Source organism: Carcharhinus amblyrhynchos, chromosome 4 (assembly GCF_965287045.1).
Source record: "Carcharhinus amblyrhynchos chromosome 4, sCarAmb.v2.hapA, whole genome shotgun sequence".
In the NCBI taxonomy this organism is placed as follows: Eukaryota; Metazoa; Chordata; class Chondrichthyes; order Carcharhiniformes; family Carcharhinidae; genus Carcharhinus; species Carcharhinus amblyrhynchos.
The window spans coordinates 128,065,490-128,092,903 of NC_137327.1; the positions used below are offsets into that span (position 1 = coordinate 128,065,490).

Sequence of the window (27,414 nt, forward strand, 5' to 3'; positions counted from 1 at the left end):
TTTGACAAAGATTTTCTTTTTTAAACTTTAAAACTTCTGACCTAAAGGAGCTCACAGAATCAATAACAATGGATCTCAAATCAAAACAAAGGGCCAGATTGTTAGTTAAATTTGCAACTGTAGCATTTCAGCCCATGATTTAATCTTCTGTTTTTCCTGACCCTCCTACATTACCCCAGTCTGGCCTCAAACTGAACATAATTTGGGAACATGCCAACTCATTACCCATTACCGTGCATCAGTTCAGAAACAGGCTGAGGCACTGAAGCAACTAATGTTCAAGGATATTTAGAGATATCTGAACTATGCAGACAACTTCAAATTGTGGTTCGCATTTTGCAAGAATTTGAATGAGCTACTGTAACATGCAAATACACAAGGCTCGCCAGCAGTCCTGCAGTTATCATAATTAATCTATGAAACTATATGCTTCAAAACTATAAAAATTTTATCTCCAGTAATTGATTTATACTACATTATCTATATGTTGGATAATATGTAAAAGTCACAAACTAGGGTTTGAGTAAGAACCCATATGAAAATTCTCAACAACAGTGCTTGTAGAAACTTGTAGAAGTGGTCATGATGCAATGAAAAGAAATATATGTGTGTTACCCACATAGGACTAATTTTCATAATAGGTGCTTGAAACTTGTTTGACACTTCAATTCTTTGCAGTTTCCACAATTCTACATTTCTTAATAGGAAGATTTTGTTGGGGTCGAGTTTGCACTTTCGCCCCGTGTCTACATCAGTTTCCTCCTGTTTCCTTCCACAATATGAAAGATGTGCTGCTTACATGCAATGGCCATACTAAATTCTCCCTCAGTGTACCTGAACTTTTGCTAGAGTGTGACGATTAGAGGATTTTCACAGTAACTTCATTGCACTGTTAATGTAAGCCTACTTGTGTCACTAATAAATAAACTTGAACTGTTGGCCCCATGGTGCCCTGTATAATGGCAGTTGCACCTTATTCTCACACACCTGCCAACGTCACTTGACGCTGGAAGTTGAGATTGTCAAGGCAATTCTGAAGGAGTTTCCCTCTTAATTCCTTCTTCAGTGGAATATAACAATATAACTCAGCACATTTTGTCTTGGTCTCGTCAACCTCTCTGCAATCTTTATCAACTACACCACTCTACCAACTCCGAACAATCCACTTCTACCTACTTTCCAAACTCCACAAGAAGGATCACCCTGGTAGGCCCTCTGTCAGCATGCTCCTGCCCACTGAACTTATTTCCTCTTACCTTGACTCCATCCTCACGCCCCTTGTCCATTCCCTCGCCACCTACACCTGGGATTTTCTGATGCCTTCCGTCATACTGGCAGTTTCCAGTTCACAGACCCTAACCACCTCCTATTCACTATGGATGTGCAATCTCTCTACACTAGGACAGCCTAAGATCTCTTTGCTTCTTTCTTGAAAAGAAGCCTGAACAATTTCCATCCACCACCACTCTCCTCTGCCTGGCTGAACTCGTATTATCTCTCAACAATTTCTCCTTTAACTTATCCTACTTTCTCCAAATCAAAGAGGTAGCAATGGGTACCCGCATAGGTCCTAGCTACGCTTGTCTTTTTATGGGGTATGTGCACCATTCCTTGTTCCAGGCCTACCCAGGTCCCCTCCCACAACTCCTTCACCAGTACATTGATGACTATTTTGGTGCTGCTTCACGCTTTCATCCAGACCTCAAAAAATTCATTACACATGACAACGCAGAATTGCTGAGCAGAAACTGATAGCCAAGTTCCGCACATGAGGATGGCCTCAACCGGGATCTTGGGTTCACGTCACACTATCTGTGACCCCCAAGACTTGCCTGGGCTTGCAAAATCCCACTAACTGTCCTGGCTGGAGGCAATTCACATCTCCTTAACCTGTGCTTAACCCTCTCTCCCCTCACACTGTCTGTACCTTTAAGACTCGATTACCTGTAAAGACGCACATTCCTGCAATGAAATTACTGTGAAATTCCCCTAGTCGCCACATTCTGACACCTATTCGGGTCAACGCACCTAACCAGCATGTCTTTCAGACTGGGAGGAAACCCATGCAGACACATGGGGAGAACATGCAAACTCCACACAGCCAGTGACCCAAGCCGGGAATCGAACTAGGATTCTTGGTGCTGTGAGGCAGCAGTGCTAACCACTGTGATACCATGCCACCCCAAAATGTCAGGAGTGGGATTTGAACCCATGACCCCAGAAAGGGACCAGAAGTCATCAGAGCTCCACAAAGGAAGCAACCACACTACTAAAGTCTGGTGCCTGAGACCACTTGGCCATCCTGACTACTTGCAAATTTTGGCAGTGGCCTCTGCTTTAAACATTAAGATTTGTGGTTCAATCAACACTCTCAACCCTCAGCAAAAAAGAGATCCTTCTACTCACTCGCTTCAATCCCTTGCATTTAACTTTACATTTGCATCTTAGTGCTAGAGCTTCAACCCCTTCAAAGGTCTGTTTCTATCTATTTGGTGCTATATCAAAACGCACCATCATATCCTCTGCTGCAATGAAAATAGTTCTGGTTTGATGAGCTTATTTCCTTCTACCAGACCGCATCCTTGTGAATTCACATAGTACCTTTTTATTGCTGCAACATCCTTCCTACTATATAACATACAAAACTGCACACATTTTGTATGGACTCACCATTACATTTCAACTTCTACATTCTATAACTCTGTGAACATGGAGCTACTTTTGCTCAGGAGTACATACAGTAGCAGGACAGTGTTTGCACAACAGCATTTTCCAGTATAAACAATAGTCTAGGCTCATTGTTTTGTAGTTGACGACACATAAGTTTCTTGTTGCTCTGAGCTCAAAGATTTAAATGTAATCTCAACGCAAATTGTTGCTCTGCACTGATTGTGGAGATGAACAATTGTAACCCTTCCCTCCTCAATCACGTCTTACACCACCTGATGAGAATTTGCAGCATTTTCTGCCTTTATTTTGCATCTGCTAATATTGTTGTTTGTCAGGGTTAATTCCCTCATGTATGAAAATCCCAAAGGTCACCACGTTTCTAGGAAGTCTGCTGTGCCAGTCAGCAGCTGCTCTTTCATACATCATCCATCCTGCCAAATTTCATGTTAAGGGCTGTTTGACCACAAGAAGCATCACTCAGCCCTCAGTCAGATGCATATTTCTGGGGTTGCTGGAGAGCAATCTGGAGCAGTAATCCTGACGATACTGAAGCCAACTTTAAAATACTAATAATAATTTCACAAAACTGAAACAAATCAGGCAACCCAATAAACCCATGCCTCCACCAGGCCTACCTAGTTTCATCCCCTTCTCCAGCTTACTCTCCATACTTTTCACAGCTCGGTTTGCAAACAATCTAGTGGGGCGGTGGGGGTTATATTTACAGTTCATTTGTTTTGATTTATTATTGTCACATGTATTATTATAGTGAAAATTATTATTTCTTGCATGCTATACAAAGATTTCATTTGATTTATTGTCACATGTATTAACAAAATGAAAAGTATTGTTTCTTGCGCGCTATGTAGATAAAGCATTCCGTTCATAGAGAAGGAAACGAGAGAGTACAGAATGTAGTATTACAGTCAAAGCTGGGGTTTAGAAAAAGATCAATTTAATGCAAGGTAAGTCCATTCAAAAGTCTGACAGCAACAAGGAAGAAGCTGCTGTTGAGTCAACTGGTAAGTGACCTCAGACTTTTGCATCCTTTTCCCAAAGGAAGAAGGTGGAAGAATCTGGGGTGCATGGGGTCCTTAATTATGCTGGCTGCTTTGTTGAGGCAGCAGGAAGTACAGACAGAGTCATGGGATGGGAGGCTGGTTAGTGTACCGTTCATAGAGAAAGAAACAAGAGAGCGCAGAGTGCAGTGTTACAGTCATAGCTAGGGTTAGAGAAAGATCAAATTAATGAAAAGGTAAGTCCATTCAAAAGTCTGATGAGAGCAGGGAAGAAGCTGTTCTTGAGTTGGTTGGTACATGAACCTCAGACTTTTCAATTCCAATAATGATTTAGTGACATTGGCCTCACTATTAGCATCTTGTGCATGAAATTATTCATTTTTATCAGTCAAGGGTTATGGAGCACTTCGTGGCATTTTAGTATGTTGAGATTACTGAGCAAGTGCACCTCACAAAAGGAAGGTGTGTTCTGTAGTTAGTGTGCATATAGCATTAAAAAATAGCATTGAAATTAAACAATCTTAAAAGTCACCATCTTGTCTGCAAATGTTGGCAAGTGTGAGGTGGTCCACTTTGGTAGGAAGAATGGTAGGAAGTACTATTACTTACGTGGCGAAAAACTGCAGCAGGCGACGGTGCAGAGGGACCTCGGGGTCCTTGTGCATGAGTCGCAAAAACCCAGCTTGCAGGTGCAGCATGTGGTCAGGAAGGCGAATGGGATGCTGGCCTTCATAGCGAGGGGGATTGAATATAAAAGTAGGGAGGTCTTGCTGCAGCTGTATAGGGCATTGGTGAGGCCGCAGCTGGAGTACTGTGTGCAGTTTTGGGCGCTGCACCTGCGCAAAGATATTTTGGCCTTGGAGGGAGTGCAGAGGAGGTTTACTAGGCTGATACCGGAGTTGAGCTATGAGGAGAGGCTGAATAAACTAGGCTTGTACTCGTTGGAGTTTAGAAGAATGAGGGGAGATCTCATTGAGACGTATAAGATGATGAATGGGATGGATAGGATAGAGGTGGAGAGACTCTTCCCGCTCAAAAAAGACAGTAGGACTAGGGGGCACAGCCTCAAGGTAAAGGGGGGGCAGTTTAGAACGGAGTTGAGGAGGAACTTCTTCACTCAAAGGGTGGTGAATCTCTGGAATTCTCTGCCCGTTGAAGTGGTGGAGGCTGCCTCGCTAAATATTTTTAAGACGTGGGTTGATGGGTTTTTGATAAGAGAGGGGATTAAGGGTTATGGAGAGAGGGCGGGAAAGTGGAACTGAGCCACGACAGATCAGCCACGATCTTATTGAATGGCGGGGCAGGCTCGAGGGGCTAGATGGCCTACTCCTGCTCCTATTTCTTATACCTGGGAGGGGGAAAGTGGCACATGATATTAAATGAGAAAGAATCAGAAATGATGTTTACAAGGAATCAATCTGTATTTTGGCTAGAAATCTGTAGTCACCCCATCAAATAGCTAACTATACTGTGGAGCTAATTATACCCAAAACTACATCACTCAAATATCAAAATTCAACTGCATGGCCCAAGAGAATATGGTGGAACTTAACGATATAGAAAAAGGAGTTATTAATCTTTTTTTAAGAAGTCAAGTACTGCTTGCGTGAACCACTGATAACTGCCCTTTGGACAGAATAGCATTACAAAATCATTGTTTTTTGCAGTAGTGAACATTCTGAAATAAGACCACCACATTCAATATCTGTCTACAAAGGTCCATAAACACTGCATTATTTAATCCACCCAAAAGAGAAATAGCGTCCTCACTCCTGACCTTGCACAGCATTATTAACCTGTCATTATGCCTCAGATTTTCAAGTCAAGTTTCATATACGAATCCAAACTGTTAAGAATTCAAAATAATTGCTCTGTTGTGAATGGGAAATGCTGATAACACATTGAAGGGCAGCATGGTGGCACCGTGGTGAGCGTGCTGCCTCACAGCGCTAAGCCCTGGGGATCGATTCCTGGCTTGGACCTGTGTGGAGTCTGCACATTCTCCCAGTATGTGTGTGGGTTTCCTCCCACAGTCCAAAAGATATGCTGGTTAGGTGAATTGGCCATGCTAAATTCTCCCTCAGTGTACCTGAACAAGCACTGGAGTGTAGCGGCTAGGGGATTTTCACAGTAACTTCATTGCTGCATAATTGTCAGCCTACTTGTGAAAGAAAATAAAACTTACTTACACCAAAGCTTCACACTTCCCATTTTTCCCAAAACCCCCATCCAATGCATGAGGGATATTTTTCTATTTAACATGTAACCCACCTTTAAAACCTCTCTAAGCAAGATTTCAAGTTGATGTCAATTTATGTCAATTTCTTTAATGGTAAATTTATTTGAGCTGCATTTAAACATTGGTCCCAACGGTCAAGGAAATGCCTGTAACAGGTGGGGCTGGTTTATACACCCTCTGCCGGATGTTTGAAGATGCGGGGGGGGGCACATAAAATGAAGCGCAAGGCTTGCCTGCTGCCTTCCAGCCAATCCTGTTCTACAATCCCACCAACATAATCGAACTGTGTCTCATTTACAAGAGGCAGTGAAAGCATTGCTCACCCATGGACCTGTTGAAGTCCGTAAGTAGTTAATTAATGGCCAAGCAGCTAGGCCATAACCCTTTTTTGGGTGGGCAGGAGCTACCTTTGAGGAGCCTCCTGTGCACTTCAGACATTCTCCACATGTGTACGTGTGTGTGTGTTTGTGTGTGTACATGCGTGCATGTATGTGTGCGCGCGCGTGCATGTTAGTGTTAATGCTCCCCACTTACATATTTCAAATTGTGATGATCAAAATATGTAAGGAATGTTTTGTCTTCACTTTTTTGAATATATTTTCAGTGTATACCATGGCATGGTTGTGATTGGGAGTGAAAAAATATGCTTTCCATAAAGGCCTTTCATCTGAACAAACTCAGCAGCTTGATACTGGTGATTATACTGATAACAAGGTCAATTGCAGGAGAATACCTCAACAATTAACACGAATATTCCCAAACATGTGTGACAATATGTACTTCAGAGACGCAGAGCGAATTGTACCTTCAATGCTGAAATAAACCCATTTTTCTTTTTCAGAAATCTTGTTTGCAAAGCCATCAATTTAATCAGTAAAGGCATCAATTTAAACAGATAAAAGATGAACAAAAAAGATCACATTCTCCTTCTCAAATAATATTGAAACAAATTTTTGGTGTTAACTATGTAGATTTTGTTTATCCTCTTTAGTACAGAGGTTTGATAAGCAGGGAATTTCAGAGCACAAATAAAAGATAAGTCAGCCTCACAAACAAAACTAAAAATCAGTTTTAAATGTACAAAATATAAATACTATACAAGTAGTTTTGAAGGTTGATGCTTACAGTTTGATGACTCTCACCAACTTATACAGATGCACCATAGAAAGCATTCTTTGATTGTGTCACAACTTGATAATGGCTCATGCTCTGCCCAAGACCGTAAGAAACTACAATGGATCGTGAACGAAGCCCAGTCCATCACGCAAACCAGCCTCCCATCCACTGACTTGGTCTACACTTCCTGCTGCCTCGGAAAAGCAGCCAGCATAATCAAGGACCCCATGTACCCCGGACATACTCTCTTCCAACTTTTTCCGTTGGGAAAAAGATTCAAAGGTCTGACATCGCGTACCAACTGACTCAAGAACAGCTTATTTTCCTGCTGCCATCAGACTTTTGAATTGAGCCAACTCGCACTAAGTTGATCTTTCTCTACACCTTAGCTTTGATTGTAACACTACATTCTGCACTCCTATCCTTCCCTATGAACGGTATGCCTTATCTGTATAGAGTGCAAGAAAGAATACTTTTCACTGTATACTAACAGATGTGACAATAATAAATCAAATCTAATGTACAGAAATTTGATGGCAATTATCTCTCAACACTGAGGCAAACCTTTCAATCAAGGGCTCCCATATCATGATTTAAGCTTTTGCTCAAGTAATCTAAACGGAGCAGAGTTCATATGGGGCCATTATATTTAATCTGTTCTAATCTTGCAATTTAGTTATTGGCAGAGCATATTAACAATAGAATTCCTTACCAGGCCGCTTGACATAGGAAATGCGTGTTTTGTAAGGTTTTCGAACATGGATTTTCTGCTGCGACCTTCCTGTTTAAGAGCAAACCTCAGGTTTCGCATATCCTGTCAAAATTAAAAAGTAGCTGTATCACAGTGTGCAATAGGTACACAACGCCCTTGTCAGAAGAGATAACACACACTACTGCTTATTCCCTCCTGCTCTTGAAAGCTATTAAGATATAAACAGCTTAATCTTCGAGGCACAGAACCACGGATTTGCAAAACAATGAAAAAAATTCCCACCACAACTGTTGTTTCGTAGTAGGCCACACTTAAACATCAGAACTATAACATAGTCAGAGATCAAACAATAAACACAGGAACTGTAATATTAATGGGATTGTAGAACAGAAACCCTAATTGTAGAAAGGAAATGGAAGAGTAAACTTGGAGACAGATCAGGGAGTTCGCTAGAAACAAAATTGAAGTTCAATAAGATTTTAATTACATACTCATTGATTGGAAGACGGAAGAATTAATTGGAGAAAAGGAATGGGATTCTTAAAACATGTACAGGATTCTTTGCTTAATTGGTGCTTGTATATGGTGTACGGCTGTATGTTTTTTCATGAAGTGGTCTGGAGGCTTGTATGGTTGAACAATAACTGCCAACTATATATTTATGTACACACAAACAGGATACAGTCCCAAGTAGGTGGTATCTTCATGACAACTTCTACCAGATTCATCATTAGATTCTACTATCCTGGTGTGATTCTCTACATCATAATGTGGGTGGTACTGTTTGTCCAGTTCCACATTAACCTTTACAGTCCCAAACATCCTAATACTGCCGTATCAGAGGCACTGTTGATCTACTTACCTCAGAAGGTGGGTTGGGGGCAGGATTCTGATCATTAACATTTCACATCACACCTAATCCACTTTCCCACCATCTCCTCATATGCCCTCCTCTAATTTTACCCCCATTTATCTATCTCATTCAGCAATTTTTAATTTAATTGCTTCAATTACACATTTAGTCTTCACCTTTACAATCTCTTTTTAAATCGATTTCCATCCAGAGGAAGGAGGTGGAGGTTAAATTCCCCCCAAAAGGTACCACATTGATATAGGGCAGATTTTAGGATAGTAATCACACTAGCAAAAGTGAGGGGCAGAAATGGAGAAATTGGCACACCAGACGGGTTTAAAATGTCATGCAAACCAATCACATTGACTAGTCCCAATAATTCCTTATGTGGCCCAATATTAAATTTTGTGTCCTGTGAAGCAGTGACATTTTATTAAGTTTAACCATGGAATGGTTACAGCACAGGAGGCGGCCATTTGGCTTGCCATGTCCTTCCTGACTCTCTGCAAGAGCAATGCAGCTCTTATTCCATCCTTTTTCCATTGCCCTGCAAATATTTTATCTTTAGGGGTTTATCCAATCCCCTTTGAAAGCTCCTTTTGTATCTGCTCCACTGTACTCTCAGGTGGTGCAATACAGATCCTAACCAGTCACTGTATAAAAACAATTTTTCTCATATTACCATTGGTCTGTGAGCCAATCTCCTGAAATCTATTTTGTCTGGAGCTTGACCCTTCCACACAATACTCCCAGTGGAGTCCAAACCAGAGTTTTATAAAGACTCATCAAAACTTCCTTACTTTTGCGTCATATGGCATTATACCAATGCAAGTTGTTGTTGAGTTCAACATGGCAATGTTTAAAAAGATCGTGAAGTGAAGATTAAATACATATTAAAAAATTAAATTAAAAGTTGCTGAATGCCATGGATAAATCTGAGTAAAAATGAAGAGGGCGGGCATAGGACAATGTGGGAGGGAAAATGGAGATGAGGTGAGATCTGCTTTTTATATAGCACCTTGAGTGGAAATCCAAGTACACAACATCTGCTGGCTCTCCTTTATCATCAACCTGATAGCCACATCCTCAAAATGTGGCACAAACTTGTCTCACACGATTTCCCCTCTGTAAACCATGTTGTCTTTGTCTGATCTTACTATGATTTTCAACTTTTTTGTTAAAACTTTCTTAATTAGATTGCAGCATTTTACTAATGACTTGATTTCAGGTTAATCGACCAGTAGTTTTTTTTCTCTACCTCTATTCTGGAATAGCGATGTTACACATTTGACCTTTCAATCTACTGGAGCTGCTGTAGAATCTAGGGAAGTTTGGAGGATCACTATCAATGCAATCACAGTCTTTGCAGTCACCTCTTTTGGAACCCTCAGATACAGGCAACATATCCATGAAATTTGTTGACTTTTAGATACATTGATGCTAACTATGCTATTTTTGGGGTACTTTTATCTTTTAATGCGAAAATATTTATTTATTTAATGCCTCAGTCATGCCCTTATTCCTGCTGAGTCAGCCTCCAATGGACCAACTGTTATTTTGCTGCTACTCTTCCTTTATGCACGCTTGTAGAAACTCGATTGATTTTTATCTTTCTGGCTGATTCACTCTCATTCCATTTCTCCCTTTTTAACAATTTTTTTTGCTTGACCTGTGCTGGCTTCTAAAACTCTCCCAAACCCTAGGGTTTTACTATTATTCTTTGCAACACTCCGTCTCTCTTCTTTTAATCTAGACTATCCTTAACATCTTTGGCTAACCAGAAACAGATTATTTTTCCCATGGACATATTGTCAATGGAATGTATTTTCGTTGTGAATTTTGAAGGATTTCTTAATGCTCCCCATTGTTCATCACAGAATGGAAAGAGTACTTTTCCCCAATTAACCATATCCAACTTACACCACATACCTATGCAACTCACTTTATTTAAATTTAAAATACTTGCTTCAGGGAAACTAGTGTAACATTCAACAATGTGAAATTCCATATCATGATAACTTTGTCCCACGTGATCTTATGCTGCGAGATTAATAATTATTCCTGCCTCATAACATAATGATAGCACAACATACTACTCTGGGAACTTGCCTCAGATGCATCATTCAGAATGCTTTAATATGTTCAGTCTTTATGAAGATTTGAACCCACCATGCTTATTGTATCAACTTTGTTACAAGTTCCTAACATTTACTGATTAATACTTTTATCCAATGATTATTGTTAGTGTTAGGGAAAATACTCCCACCAGTCTTTTCTACCCTTATTCCTTATCCGTAGTCATACTGACTTATTTCCTGGCCTTCCAAGCCAAGGTCCCTTCTCACGACTGCCCTTATGTCATTCTTTATCATCAAGGATACAGTTCCATTCTGCCCATCTTATCAGAATGTCAAGTACCCTGAAATATTTAAGCTTCAAACCTTGGTCAACTTGCAACCATGGCTCAGTAATGGCTACTGTTATTGAGATACACAGTTGCTTGTTATCTTCACATGGGTTCCATATGGTGTACATTTTGGATAGCTGGCTGACAGAAGCCTCGAATGCAGAAAACAAAGTCAATGGGCAAATGCAACTCTAAAAAATGGACTAAAAAATCTGGCCCAGGATAAACTGTGAGGATATTGATAAGAACATGAACTGGATAAACAAGTGGCAGATGAAATTTAACGTCAATAAATGTAAGATGATACAAAACTGTGAAAAAGTGATACTTATTTTGAATGGGGGAAGCTGCGTAATACTCAACTTGTTCACACCTTTAACATTTCTGGCAACAGTTCAACTGAGTTAAAGCTACAAGTAATTGAACTGTGCAATCCAACTTTGGGCCAGCAGACCATGCTGAATTATCTTACGTCAACCAAGCAGCTGTAAAACTACCAGGTGAGGAAGGATAATTGTTGCCATGGTCCCAGCTCCTAATCATTGTCCCGTAATCTCTGCTGGAAAAAGAGCTGTTAGATATCAGCTAAGGACATGATTGAGGTCAGCATGTGCCATAAAGAAACAACTATACAGCCCAGGCTCACACATTAATGATAACACTTAGAATGAGTTTCAAAATTTAAAATTTATTAGTGTCACAAGTAGGCTTAGATTAACACTGCAATTAAGCTACTGTGATAATTCCCCACGGCCACTTCGGCACCTGTTTGGGTACATCGAGAGAGAATTTAGCATGGCTGCTACACCTAACCAGCACGAATTTCAGAGTGCGGGAGGAAACCAGAGCACCCTGAGGAAACCTATGCAGTCAAGGGGACAACGTGTTGATTCTGCAGAGACAGTGACCCAAGCCAGGAATTGAATCCTGGTCCCTCGCGCCAGAGCAGTGCTATCACCGTACCACCCCAGAATAACGTAAAACAAGTGCTGCAAACTAAGCTGCAGACTGGCAAAGAATCAAAGCCTTTAGAAGGCAACAAAGAAAACAAATGGCAAAAAAAGTAAAAATGTTGGTCTAATGAAACAAAAGATTTATCTGACATCTTGATAACAAAAGAAGTTCTATCCAATATTCAAATACCTGTCATTCAAATTCACATCAAATAATATGGCAGTACAGTGGCATAATGGTTAGCACTATTCTCAGTGCCAGGGACTCGGGCTCAATTCTCAGCTTGGGTCATTGTCTGTCTGCAGTTTACACATTCTCCCCATGTCAGTATGGGTTTCCTCTGGGTGCTCCAGTTTCTCCCACAGTCTAAAGATGTGCAGGTTGAGTAGATTGGCCATGTTAAATTGTCCTTTAGTGTCAGGGGAACTAGTTAGAATAAATCATGGGATTGTGGGGATAGGGCCTGGGTGGGATTGTGGTCAATTCAGGCTTGTTGGGCCAAATGGCCTCCTTCTGCACTGTAGGGTTCTGTTGATTACTCCCGATATAGAACATCTCAAAGTAGATTCTTCAGCCCATTACAAGTCACACGAATCAGTGTTACACAGCCGTAGTTAATTTGCGCTTCTTGTCAGCACAAATTATTCAAAGGGGAAATTAAGATATTTCATAACATGAAGGTAGATTCCTATAAGGCACTACTGTCTGGTAGCACATGTAGTGGGGCATTGAATAGACGATGGGTGATCTTTCTGGGAATAACAGAATATTTCTTCATGCAGAGCATTTTTAAGGTTTTAAGAAAAACACAGTAGCGACAAACGACAAAGAATGCTATTCAATCAGCTGATACACTGCAAGCAAATGTTAGCAGTCTCTTTAATTTTAATCACATTCTTGGCATAACTTAAGAACAAACATCACCTCAGCAATTCCAACTATTTTCCAGAGGACAAAAAAATACCAAGTTGAGCTTCAATCAAGGATCTGATTAATACGTTAAAAAAAAACTAACTCAATTGGCTGTGAACTGATATTACCCAGGACCACTGGCTGTCAGGACACCTTAGTGTCCCACAGGCCAGACTTCACACTTACCAGAACCGCACATTTAAAAAAAATCTATTTTCAGCTCCAAGCACACAGATGTTGGATGATCACAGTCCCATGAGAGACAAACCAGACTGCTGAAACTGCATGCTGTTCTGTTTTCTTGCATCTTGTTTTCTACTCATTTGTGAACTTGAGTCTGAGGATATATTTACTTCTACCTTTCTTTTTAAAAAGTGTGAAAGAATGCGAGCCATTTCTCTCCAGGAACTGCCACTAAAACCAAGTGAAATTATTTCCAATCATCTGCAGCCAATTGAGAACACGTTGATTCCAGCTGAAATGAACAGAAGGCAATCTTCTCCAGTACTGGCATGGCAATTCACAAGGCTTTTAAAAACACGTTGTACACAATAAGAACCATTCGGCATTACCTATTGCTCTTTAGACACTAACTTATATACTACCACAAACAGCTGTGTTAAACACAAGTCTCCTCTTCTCCTCTAACATGGTTCAATTGTTTTGACACTGACCACCCTAATGCTGACATGAACAAAAGCCAAAACTGCAGTTTAAGAACATAAGAAATAGGAGCAGGAGTACGCCATCTAGCCCTTCGAGCCTGCCCCGCCATTCAATAAGATCGTGGCTGATCTGTCGTGGCTCAGTTCCACATTCCCGCCCTCTCCCCATAACCCTTAATCCCCTCTCTTATCAAAAACCCATCAACCCGCGTCTTAAAAATATTTAGCGAGATAGTCTCCACCACTTCAACGGGCGGAGAATTCCAGAGATTCACCACCCTTTGAGTGAAGAAGTTCCTCCTCAACTCCATTCTAAACCGCCTCCCCTTTATCTTGAGGCTGTGCCCCCTAGTCCTACTATCCTTTCTGAGCGGGAAGAGTCTCTCCACCTCTATCCTATCCATCCCATTCATCATCTTACACATTTCAGTGAGATCTCCCCTCATTCTTCTAAACTCTAACGAGTACAAGCCTAGTTTATTCAGCCTCTCCTCATAGCTCAACCCCCTCAACTCCGGCATCAGCCTAGTAAACCTCCTCTGCACTCCCTCCAAGGCCAAAATATCCTTGCGTAAGTACGGCGCCCAAAACTGCACACAGTACTCCAGCTGCGGCCTCACCAATGCCCTATTTTGAGAATGGCAAAACAGATGATCAGCCAGAAATATTAAACAAGTACTGATCTTCTAAAAAAAACCTTACTAAATTGATTTCATCCCTTCTAAAGCTACACTAAACATTTTGGGACGTGATTCTGGCTGCATCACAATTACGGTATTAAAATTCATGGGGAAATCAGAAAGTAGTAAATGCAGAGACCCCGCCAAATTTAATAGCAGGACCTCATTTAAACTTTCTAACCTTTGTTTCCTGGCTGGCAGACAGCCTAGTCGCCAGGTGGCATTCTCTGTTCCACAGAATCCCTATAGTGCAGAAGGAGGCCACTCAGCCCAGCAGGTCTGCACTGGCCATAATCCCACCCAGACCCTATTCCTGCAACCACTCATATTTACCCAGCTGATCCTCCTGACACTGGAGTTAATTTAGCCTGGCCAATCAACCTAATCCACACATCTTTGGGCTGTGGGAGGAAAAGGGAGCACTCATAAGAAACCCATAGACACAGGGAGAATGTGCAAACTCTACACAGATAGTCTCCCAAGGCTGGAATTGAACCCAGGTCCCTGAAGCTGAGAGGCTGCAGTTCTAGCCATTATGCCACCTAGAAAAAGGATCTAATCTCACTGGAGACCTAACCCTTAATTATTTCACTGGAATGTCAGGTTTAGAAAGTCACTTTTTCCCATAGTTTTGGCAAATTTGCAGCCTTCAGACTGTCAAAAAGCCACTATGAAGCTGGAGCCTAGAATGGTGGCTTTTAAGTCAATAAGCCATGCATTTTGATATAGGGTTTGGAACACTGAGTTGTCTCCTATGATGAAGGAAAGTTGGGGATTAGATTGTGTCGATCCAATGTATTTTTTCCACACAGTTCTTTTTTTAAAGGCACATATGCGTCTGTGCTCGTTCCTCACTTTATAAATGCATCCCCAATGCAAAAGAGTGCGTTGTCTGAATGTGTGTCTCTGGTTGCTCTTGCTGTGATACTTCAGCACCCAAAACACTCAATTTCAGCATGAGGTGGCATGATGGAAACTGCAATGCCAACTACTGTAGCTGGACTCCAGGAATTTGAAACTTGTTAAGACAGTAACCCAGAATTGAACCTGAATCCCTGGTGCTGTGAGGCAGCAGCACTAACCACTGTGCCAGCATGCCTTTCTGGAAGGTGAAAGCAAGGAGGGAGAAAATGTGATCAGGAATATTGTAGAGGGGGGAGGGAGGGAGGGAAGGAAAGAGAGAGAGGGGGGAGGGAGGGAGGGAAGGAAAGAGAGAGAGGGGGGAGGGAGGGAGGGAAGGAAAGAGAGAGAGGGGGGAGGGAGGGAGGGAAGGAAAGAGAGAGGGGGGGGAGGGAGGGAGGGAAGGAAAGAGAGAGGGGGGGAGGGAGGGAGGGAAGGAAAGAGAGAGAGGAGGGAGGGAGGGAAGGAAAGAGAGAGAGGGGGGAGGGAGGGAGGGAAGGAAAGAGAGAGAGGGGGGAGGGAGGGAGGGAAGGAAAAAGAGAGAGGGGGGAGGGAGGGAGGGAAGGAAAAAGAGAGAGGGGGGAGGGAGGGAGGGAAAGAAAGAGAGAGAGGGGGGAGGGAGGGAAAGAGAGAGAGGGGGGAGGGAGGGAAAGAGAGAGAGGGGGGAGGGAGGGAAAGAGAGAGAGGGGGGAGGGAGGGAAAGAGAGGGAGGGGGGAGGGAGGGAAAGAGAGAGGGGAGGGAGGGAAAGAGGGAGGGAGGGAGGGAGGGAGGGAGGGAAAGAGAAAGGGAGGGAGGGAGGGAGGGAGGGAGGGAAAGAGAAAGGGAGGGAGGGAGGGAAGGCATTGGTGAGGCCGCAGCTGGAGTACTGTGTGCAGTTTTGGGCGCCGTACTTACACAAGGATATTTTGGCCTTGGAGGGAGTGCAGAGGAGGTTTACTAGGCTGATGCCGGAGTTGAGGGGGTTGAGCTATGAGGAGAGGCTGAATAAACTAGGCTTGTACTCGTTAGAGTTTAGAAGAATGAGGGGAGATCTCATTGAGACGTATAAGATGATGAATGGGATGGATAGGATAGAGGTGGAGAGACTCTTCCCACTCAGAAAGGATAGTAGGACTAGGGGGCACAGCCTCAAGATTAAAGGGGGGGGGGGGGGGCGCGGTTTAGAACGGAGTTGAGGAGGAACTTCTTCACTCAAAGGGTGGTGAATCTCTGGAATTCTCTGCCCGTTGAAGTGGAGGAGGCTACCTCGCTAAATATTTTTAAGACGTGGGTTGATGGGTTTTTGATAAGTGAGGGGATTAAGGGTTATGGGGAGAGGGCGGGAATGTGGAACTGAGCCACGACAGATCAGCCACGATCTTATTGAATGGCGGGGCAGGCTCGAAGGGCTAGATGGCCTACTCCTGCTCCTATTTCTTATGTTCTTATGTTCTTATGAGAGAGAGGGGAGACAGAGAAAACAAAAGGAGAGAAGAGAGAAAGAAAAGAGAATGGGTTGAAGAGACCATGGGTTGTGGGGTTTCGGTCACGGTGGTGGGAGCTATTAGATTAGCTTGGGGAGCTGAAAGCAATCACTTTGGTTCCTCTTGACTAAGAACATAAGAACAAAAGAAATAGGAGCAGGAGTAGGCCATCTAGCCCTTCGAGCCTGCCCCGCCATTCAATAAGATCATGGCTGATCTGTCATGGCTCAGTTCCACCTTCCCGCCCTCTCCCCATAACCCTTAATCCCCTCTCTTATCAAAAACCCATCAACCCGCTTCTTAAAAATATTTAGCGAGATAGCCTCCACCACTTCAACGGGCAGAGAATTCCAGAGATTCACCACCCTTTGAGTGAAGAAGTTCCTCCTCAACTCCGTTCTAAACCGCCCCCCCTTTATCTTGAGGCTGTGCCCCCTAGTCCTACTGTCTTTTTTGAGCGGGAATAGTCTCTCCACCTCTATCCTATCCATCCCATTCATCATCTTATACGTCTCAATGAGATCTCCCCTCATTCTTCTAAACTCCAACGAGTACAAGCCTAGTTTATTCAGCCTCTCCTCATAGCTCAACCCCCTCAACTCCGGTATCAGCCTAGTAAACCTCCTCTGCACTCCTTCCAAGGCCAAAATATCTGTGCGCAGGTGCGGTGCCCAAAACTGCACACAGTACTCCAGCTGCGGCTTCACCAATGCCCTATACAGCTGCAGCAAGACCTCCCTACTTTTATATTCAATCCCCCCTCGCTATGAAGGCCAGCATCCCATTCGCCTTCCTGACCACCTGCTGCACATGCAAGCTGGGTTTTTGCGACTCATGCACACGGACCCCGAGGTCCCTCTGCACCGTCGCCTGCTGCAGTTTTTCGCCACGTAAGTAATAGTCCTTCCTACCATTCTTCCTACCAAAGTGGACCACCTCACACTTGCCAACATTAAATTCCATTTGCCATTTCCTGGCCCATTTGCCCAGCCTATCTAGATCCTTCTGCAGACTCTCCACACCCTCTGCACAATTTGCCGTTCCCCCAATCTTGGTGTCATCAGCAAATTTCAACACCCTACACTCGGTTCCCTCCTCCAGATCATCTATATAAATGGTAAAAAGCTGAGGCCCCAGCACCGACCCCTGGGGCACTCCACTAGTCACCATCCGCCAATCCGAATAGCACCCGTTGACCCCCACTCTCTGCCTCCTATTTGACAACCAATCCTCTATTCACGCTAACACCCTACCCCCAACTCCATGTCCCTCGACCTTCTGCAATAACCTCTTGTGAGGAACTTTGTCAAACGCCTTCTGAAAATCCAGAAAGACCACATCCACCGGCTCTCCTCTATCCACCGCCCTAGACACATCCTCATAGAACTCCAGTAAATTTGTCAGACACGACTTCCCTTTAACGAAACCGTGCTGCGTCCGCTCTATCAAGCAATTGCCTTCAAGATGCCTCGCAATTTCCTCCTTAATGACGGATTCTAACATTTTACCTACCACAGACGTTAAACTAACCAGCCTGTAATTCCCCGCCTTTTGCCTGGCACCCTTCTTAAACAACGGCGTAACATTAGCCGTTTTCCAATCTTCCGGCACTTCCCCAGAATCCAGCGACTAGGTGCAGTGTGGAAACTTACTTAGCTGCTGGATCCAGCCCTTGTCTTCATTTTACCTGTAAAATCTGACCCACAGCCATCAAGTCTAAATGGCTGTTTAAGCCTGAAGCAGAAAACTACATTCCTATATTTAAATAACTGGCCTACTTCTCAACAAATCTCCTAATCAACCTCTGTTAATACCAGAAGAGTGCTCCATTATAGCAACACAGCAAGATCAATTCAGACCATTTCTGAATTGATCTTGGGATCATCTTTAACATTCTCCATCCTACCCCAAAAGAAACTACAACTTATTTGCCCTGAAGAATTTCTCCCCCAACTGCCACCATTTCAATCGCATGCTTTTTAGACAACCACACAAATACGCATTTCTAGCAAGATAACAAGCGGAAACCCTTCAAATTCTTTCCCTTTTCATCCTGGGCATGTTTTGCCAAATGCACGGCCACTGCCAACAACCAACACACACCAGGGATCCAACCTTCCTGAGCTTCATGGCAAGTGAACAAAAAGTGCATTTATTCATTCTGTCAACAGAGGGAGCTCATCATACATTTAGTTAGATCAAGACAGTTGTGCTCATTATCCAACCAATGTCCTGCAGTTCAGCGATTTGCTGCAACCAGTTCCCTTAAACGTTTCCTGCTAGAATTTGTACGTTTCCCATATTTAATATTTGGTACGCAAAGTACACCCAGACAACCGGAACAAGTTGAATTGGGCAGAAATTTTCCTGAAGTGGTCCCTGGTTTTTACAATCACTTCATTGCAGTGTTAATGTAACCATGATGTGGAGATGCCAACGTTGGGCTGGGGTGGGTACAGGAAGAGGTCTCACCTCACAACACCAGGTTAAAGTCCAACACGTTTATTCGGGCTGCTCCTTCATCAGGGTGAGTGGAGATGAAGCAGCTGTGCTCCAAAAGCTCGTGATTCCATATAAGCCTGCTGGACTTTAATCTGGTGTTGTGAGACTTCTTACAGCGTGTAAGCCTTCTTGTGACTAATAAATAAACTTTACTTTCATTTTTGGTTGGAACAGCCTTACTTTGCAAGTAATTTCCAATCCATATGAATTTTCACCTCTGCTCGATTGGCCACCAATCTTTTCAACACGACTGATCACCCCCAGAGGGATGTCAAGGGTCATCGATGGATCCTATACAAAATGGAGGAAAAAAACAGTAGATCATTGCTCAAGTTTTCAACACATCCCAATACAACACAAGGGCAGCACAGAGGCATGGTCATTAGCACTGCTGCCTCACGACTCCGGGTTCGATTCTCAGCTTAGGTCACTGTCTGTGTGGAGTTTGTATGTCCTCTCCACGTCTGCATGGGTTTCCTCCGAGTGCTCCAGTTTCCTCCTACATTCTGAAAGACGCGCTGATTAGATACACTGACCTGAACAAGCACCGGAGTGTGGCGACTAGGGGAATTTCACAGTAACTTTGTTGCAGCATTAACGTAAGCCTTACTTGTGACTAATAAATAAACTAACTTTACGTTCCGTTGCATTACTTGTCTCTGGTGGCAAAGTTTATTCCAAAACCTTTGAGGAATTAATTACTCTTTAAGTGGTGAAATGTGATGAAAGCCATTAAACATGTCAGCGTGTGCAAATTTGAATCAAAATGAAATTGTAGAGATAGATAAAATCATGGAAAATGGCTTCATTAAATATGCTGATTTATCTGTTACCTCTAACAAATTGCCTCTCTATTGGAATAAAAGATCGGTATTTTGAAGGCTTTCAAAAATTGAGACATGGTTTTGTGTATTCCTGTAATGTTATTGTAGGTGCACAGTAATTAGGAGCAGGAATAGGCCATTCGGTCCTTCGAGCCTGCTCCACAATTCATGGTTGATCTAAATGCATTCTCAACTCCTCTTTCCTGTCTACCCATAACATGTGTATTGAAAAATCCAACTCAGCCAAGAATAATTTTAACAACCCAATCTTCACTGCTTTCTGAAGAAGGGAATTCCACACACTAACAATCCCAAGAGCAAATAAAATCCTCATCACAGTCTTAAAAGGGAGATCTCTTATTCTTAAACTACGTCCCCCAGATCTAATCTCCCCCATAAGATGAAACATCCTCCTGGTATCTACTCTGTCAAATCGCTTCAAGATCTTATATCTTACTGCATTCGCCTTCACTGCAGTAATTAATGGAGTATGAATTTAGCAGAGCAAGGAAATCTTTTGCAGTTGGGACATGGTTAAACAAGAGAGATAGGACCAGAGGAAGTTGCAGTTTCCTCTCACGCACGTTTCAGAATATTGGCTGCTTGTAGGTTTCTTTCCCCCTCCCCCCTTCTACATCAACACAGTTTACCAAGGAAGGCATGTCCATCTCCAGTGCATCATGTGTAACTTTTAAGTAACCTTGGGTAGGAAAAGTGTTAAGATATTACAGTGCTTGCATATGCAAAGCTGCTTCTCTTGAAATCTGAAGCTTGAAAACTTGAAATATTGAAACCTGCATTTGAAACCTTCTCTCAGATAACGTAACTGCAGATAATGTCTTGTGCATACAGATGCTGAGATGCAAGCTGAATCATCTACTGAACTAGGGTTCATATGACATACATTTCAGGCCAGCCCAATCTGTGTTCTGGATTTGCTCACTTTCACGTCAGCATAACTAATAGGTCAGCATTTCTGCACCTTATTTCCTCAATTTGATGCTCCATTTTATACTGAAACAGGCCAGAATTCCAATAGGACTGAATTTTACATAAGACCTTCTACAACCATCCACCCCCAAAATTGCTTTCAAATTGACTGACTTAAAAAAAGGCACAGTTTTTATGGAGACAAAATCCCACCTTCACATTGAGGATACCCTCCAGCATGTTGTGTGGCACTACCGCCATCCTAAACGGGATGGACTTTGAACAGATTCAACAGCTCAGGACAGGACCTTCATGAGGCACTGGAGGCCATCAGTAGCTGCAGAACTGTATTCAACCACAATCTGTAACCTCCTGGCTCAGCATATCCCCCACTCTACCAGGGGAATCAACCTTAGTTCAATAAAGACTGCAGGAGGCCATGCCTGAAGCAACACCAGGCATACATAAAAATGAGGCGTCAATACAACACATGCCAAACAGCACAATGAACAAGTAACAGACAGAGGTAAGCAATTCCACAACCAAGGGATCACATCTAAGTCCTGCAACATCCAGCCTTGAATGGGTGGACAAGTAAATAACTTATTTGAGGCGGCTTCCCAAATACCCCATCCTCAATGAGGGAGAAGCCCAAAGCATCAGTGCAAACGGTAAGACTGAAGCATTCACAACAATCTTCAGCCAGAAGTGCTGAGTGGATGATCCATCTCAGCTTTCTCCAGAGCCCCCAGTATCACAGATGTCAGTCTTCAGCCAATTTGATTCACACCACGTGATATTAAGAATTGGCTGAAGGTGTTAGATACTGCAAAGGTCCTGACAATATTCCAGCAACACAACTGAGCTTGCCGCATCCCTAGCCAAGATGTTCTAGTACAGCTACAACACTGGCATCTACCCAGCAATCAAGAAAATTGTCCAGGTATGTTCTGTGCATAAAAAGCAGGACAAATTCAATGGCGGCAATTATTACCCTATCAATCTACTTTTGATCATCTGTAAAGTGATGCAAGGGATCATCAACAGTGTTATCAAGCAGCACTTACTCAGCAAATACCTGCCCACTGATGCTCAATTTGGGTTCCACCAGGGTTGCTCAGCTCCTGATCTCATTACAGCTTTTGTTCAAATATTAATTTATTTTCAATACGTATCTATATCTAGCTGAGCAATACATCAAGCCCAAAAGTGACTGGGCTGAAAGAATAATTCATAACCAACAGCTCCGAATGTATCCATTCCAGCCTGCTTACTTTGTTAACGCTTATACACCCACAAGAATGAAGGGCTGGACTGATCTTCTACAAACCTTCATTTCCAAGGCCTTTTAGGATTTACTTGAGGAATGTTTATAATTAATTCAGCAAAGCCATAAAATGTGAAAACAGTGTGACAGAAGTTTCTTAAAAATAACCCGAATACCTAAGCAAATAACTTAAAAATGGTCTTTCTGAACAAATTTCAATTCACAATATAAGACCTGAGTAAATGTGACTTCTTGAATGGCTCAGTGAGCTTCTTCAGTGGCCACCGAGTTATAGACTGGGATACAGCCATATTTGCACTAAGTTAATTAGTCTTAAACAGCATAGCATTAGAAATTAGTTTTAGCCATGTTTAGGGAAATAGATGACTGACAATCACTGCAATGTAATCCATGATGGAATTGCATGTCAGATAAGGTCAGGGAGGAGGTTGCGCTGATTTTTTCAGTAGCAAAAAGCTGGTTGATACTCTTGGTTTGCATGACAGTCAATTGGGCAAAATAGCAGAAAGCAACTGACACCCACCTGACATTTAACAGGAGGCACAGGAGCAAATGTAGAAATGTGCGAGAGCTTTTGATATAGTTGTACACTGTAAGCATACAGTTCTTTTAGCGCCAGTTTAGAATTGGAGATTTGTTTCCACATTAGCAACACAAGGAGTTTTGTCTTGCTGTTCATGCAGCTTTGCACATTACAATATTCCAGATGTGGATGTTCAGGCAGCATGGGATTGTTCAGGGACTACAGGGTTCTGCGCAATCGAATTATTCAATGATCAGGCAATTCTGGTAAACTTCAAGCCCTTGTGGCTATAGTATAAGAACATAAGAAATAGGAGCAGGAGTAGGCCATCTAGCCCTTCGAGCCTGCCCCGCCATTCAATAAGATCATGGCTGATCTGTTGTGGCTCAGTTCCACTTTCCCACCCTCTCCCCATAACCCTTAATCCCCTCTCTTATCAAGAACCCATCAACCCGCTTCTTAAAAATATTTAGCGAGGCAGCCTCCAAGACTTCAACGGGCAGAGAATTCCAGAGATTCACCACCCTTTGAGTGAAGAAGTTCCTCCTCAACTCCGTTCTAAACCGCCTCCCCTTTATCTTGAGGCTGTGCCCCCTAGTCCTACTGTCTTTTTTGAGCGGGAAGAGTCTCTCCACCTCTATCCTATCCATCCCATTCATCATCTTATACGTCTCAATGAGATCTCCCCTCATTCTTCTAAACTCTAACGAGTACAAGCCTAGTTTATTCAGCCTCTCCTCATAGCCCAATCCCCTCAACTCCGGTATCAGCCTAATAAACCTCCTCTGCACTCCCTCCAGGGCCAAAATATCCTTGCGCAGGTGCGGCGCCCAAAACTGCACACAGTACTCCAGCTGCGGCCTCACCAATGCCCTATACAGCTGCAGCAAGACCTCCCTACTTTTATATTCAATCCCCCTCGCTATGAAGCATTTTGATTTTACTTTGGCTACAGTATACCATAAGGCAAAAGAAAAGAAAATTGTAATACACCTAAATACCAGAATATTGAATTTGTTAGAACAAAAAAGAATTCCACTGGATCAAAATCTTTTTTGTAGATATGATTATTTGTTTCAAACATTATGGTTTGCTGCTCAAATTTACAGTTATCCTTGATTAAATATAAACGTTACAGAGCAACCTCGATGCTTTGCTGAATTGCACATCAATAACATTTACAATATCTTGAATATCCCAGTTTAAAACACGTGAAAGCACTACTTTTGTCTGTGCTGTTGTGAACAAGCTTTTAAAAATGAACAAATCATTCATGTACTTGCCTCATTTCTAAACCAATGTGCCAAACCCAGAAAAGGAAGCAGCTTAAACAATGATTTTCTTCCTCCCAAAGCAAAAGTTTCACTTGTAGTGTTAGTGTTTTCGTTTGCTGAAGCAATCTTAAAGTAAGAAATTGATTAATGTAAAGTATTTTAAAGCTAGAAAATTTTATAGATTTAGGCCTTCAAAATGCCAGATTTGTTTATCCACTGAATCAGGGGAGAGGGGTTGGGGTGGGAGCATTTTAAAGACAATTGCATGGCATAGAAGAGAGCTAAAAATACCAGCAAAGCCATGGATCAAATTCCTGGCCTAACCTCACTTTATCAACTTTAACCAGGGTTATCTTGTATGAACATTCTAATTGGGCTGAGCATGTAGCACAGTAGAGCGGCACACTGGTAGCACTGCTGTTTCACAGCTCCAGGGCCCTGGGTTTGATTCCCAGCTTGGGTCGCTGTCTGTGTGGAGTTTGCACATTCTCCTTATGTCTGTGTGGGTTTCCTCTGGGTGCTCCGGTTTCCTCCCACAGTCCAAAGATGAGCAGGTTAGGTTGATTGACCACCTAAAATTGCCCCTTAGTGTCCTGAGATGCGTAGGTTAGAAGGATTAGTGGGTAAACGTGGAGGGATATGGGGGTAGAGCCTGGGTGGGATTGTGGTCAGTGCAGACTCAATGGGCCAAATAGTCTCTTTCTGCACTGTAGGGTTTCTATGATTTTATGTGGAGGTGATGGCATATTAGTATTGTCACTGGGCTAGTAATCCAGAGACCCAGGATAATGTTCTTGGACCTGGGTTAGAATTGCACCACAACAAACGGTGAAACTTTAATTCAATAAAAATCCAATATTGACCATGAAACCGTTATCAACTGTTGTAAAATCCATCTGGTTCACGAATGTCCTCTGGGGAAGGAAAACTGCTATCCCTCACTGGTCTGGTCTTCATCAGACTCCAGACCTACAGCAACGTGGTTGATAGGGAGTGGGATAGCTTAATCTTGGGTTCGGACATAGCACAACATCGAGGGCCAAAGGGCCTGTACTGTGCTGTACTGTTCTATGACTCTTAAACGCCCTCCGAAACAGCCTGGCAAGTCATTCAGTTCAAGGGTAATTAGGGATGGGCAGCCAGCAATGCCCATGTCCCATAAATAAATTAGTTAAAAATCCCCATCCCAGCAAAGGGATTCCCCCATTGATCATTTCCCCCTTGTGGAAAATTGCAAGTGAACATCAGGTCAAAACACTGCGTTTATTTACCTTCCTGGGTTTGAAAGACTGCTATTACCTCAGTTCACACAGAGAATGGTCCCTTGTGCAATTTTCTGAAGTGCAGTTTATTCTAGATAGAATGGCCACTTTAGAAAATGAGGCAAGAGTGGGAATTAAATTAAAAATGACAAATGAAACAAAACTAGATTCAGTACAGCAAGTCAGATTAGTATTGGGCAGCAGCAAATAGAGTATGAGACACAGCTCTAATTAAAGAAGAAGGTATGTGTAATGGATTGGAGGGGGAGCCTACACGTCAGCTTACAGTGTATTTATATATTGTAAGCATTGCGTTTTTTAGCATTTTAGTAGCACAGGCAGTGGGTCCAATTTAAAATATTTTCTGTTTTATTTTTCTTCCATGTTAGCTCTCTCAAGATAGCGAAATGTCATATTATAAACTACATCAGTAGCAGAAGCAGTGCTCAGTATAATCAATCTTGCAAAGAACTTATTAAATCACACAGATACTACCTTCAAAATAAAGACACTATAGACAGTTAAATGCTTAAATCAAATCAAATCAGAAAATACTAAAGGGCTAATTTTAATCAAACTACTAACATTTTCCTAACTCCTCTAGCATCACCGATGAGATAACTTGAGCAGCAGATTCCAGCTCTGGGCCATTAACTCGGAAACTAAATTGGACATGGGAGGCAATTAAAAATTATGCCCAATGTTTAATCCCTGATTTGTAACGGTGCAACCAGGTCAAATTTTCTAATGAAACATGGAATCTAAAGTCTATATTACTAGTGTTACAAGTAGGTTTACTATTGCAAAAATCCCCTAGTCACTACACTCCGACATCTGTTCGGACACACTGAGGGAGAATTTAACACGGCCAACATACCTAACCAGCACATCTTTTGGACTGTGGGAGGCAACCGAAGCACCTGGAGGAATCCCACACAGACATGGGGAGAACATGCAGACTCCAGTGACCCAAGCCTGGAAACGAACCCAGGTCCCTAGCACTGTGAGGCAACAGTGCTAACCACCGTGCCATCATGTCTAATTGGCTAAAGAAAGATTCAACCAATATTGTAGTCAATTAAAGACCAGTTTCACGTTAATATGATAAAGACCTACTGGAGGCCGAAGACAGGAACAATAATAATTACTTTATGCGTAAATGTGCAATATATACATGAGAAGTATTAGAAAATAAAAAGAACAAGGTAAGTGACAAAATAGCCAAAAAACTAAATAAAAACATCCCCCAAGTGTTTGTGTTTACACTACTGATATTGTAGATATATGGAGAACGACGAGAAAGTGAGCGGTTTCAAATGGCTGGAATCACCGATGACAGAATATGGGATGGAAATGGAAATTAAGCAATGGATTTGCTTTGACTGAAATAATTGGAAGAAGTGCAGTGCAGTGTTATGTGATAGAAAAATATCACTGGAACTGAGAGGAAGAATCTACAAGACAATTCTAATATTAGACTTGTTTTCTGGTGCCAAAACTTGAGCAACATCAACGAGAGAGGCACAGCGACCAGATAATAACGAGATGGATGCTAAGATGCATGTGTGGAGTTAACACGAAATCGGGATCCAGCACAGCACGGGGTCAGTGAAGATTGTGGGAGCACTGAAGAAAGTAGTCAAGAAGATTGAAATAGGCGTGCCGTGGGCAGTACTGTAGCACAGTGGTTAGCACTGCTGCTTCACAGCTCCAGGACCTGAGTGCAATTCCCGGCTCAGGTCACTGTCTGTGTGGAGTCTGCACATTCTCGTGTCAGCGTGGGTTTCCTCCGGGTGCTCCAGTTTCCTCTAACAGTCCAAAGGTGTGCGGGTTCGGTTGATAGGCCATGCTAAAATTGCCCTTAGTGGCCTGAGATGCATAGATTAGAGGGATTAGTGGGTAAATATGTAGGGATATGGGGGTAGTTCCTGGGTGGGATTATGGCCAGTGCAGACTCCTTGGGCCAAATGGCCTCTCTCTGCACTGTAGCGTTTCTATGATCCTATGAAATGATAGAGAGAGAGAGAAAAAGAGAGAGAAAATGTGGTGATGCGAGTTATGGGGATGAGACTGCCAGGAAAAACAGGAGGAAAGCCCAAGGCCAGACAGCGGAAATGCAGTAGCAAGAGGCTTAATGCAACAGGATTGGAAGAAAAATGGGTGACTGAAATAAGGAAATGCAGAAGGCTGACCAACCATCACTGTGGCAACCCCTAGTAA

General features: G+C 42.6%; 1 protein-coding gene across 1 annotated transcript in view; it reads right to left on the reverse strand.

Annotated features, from left to right (window-relative positions):
* LOC145342339 (myotubularin-like) overlaps nucleotides 1-27,414 on the reverse strand; it is a 103,448-nt gene that overhangs the window by 37,452 nt on the left and 38,582 nt on the right. The window contains exons 5-6 of the mRNA XM_080187845.1: nucleotides 19,274-19,384; nucleotides 7,757-7,858 (exon numbers count right to left, since the gene is read on the reverse strand). Of these exons, the coding sequence (XP_080043971.1) occupies nucleotides 7,757-7,858; nucleotides 19,274-19,384 (213 nt within the window). The remainder of the gene's footprint in view (nucleotides 1-7,756; nucleotides 7,859-19,273; nucleotides 19,385-27,414) is intronic.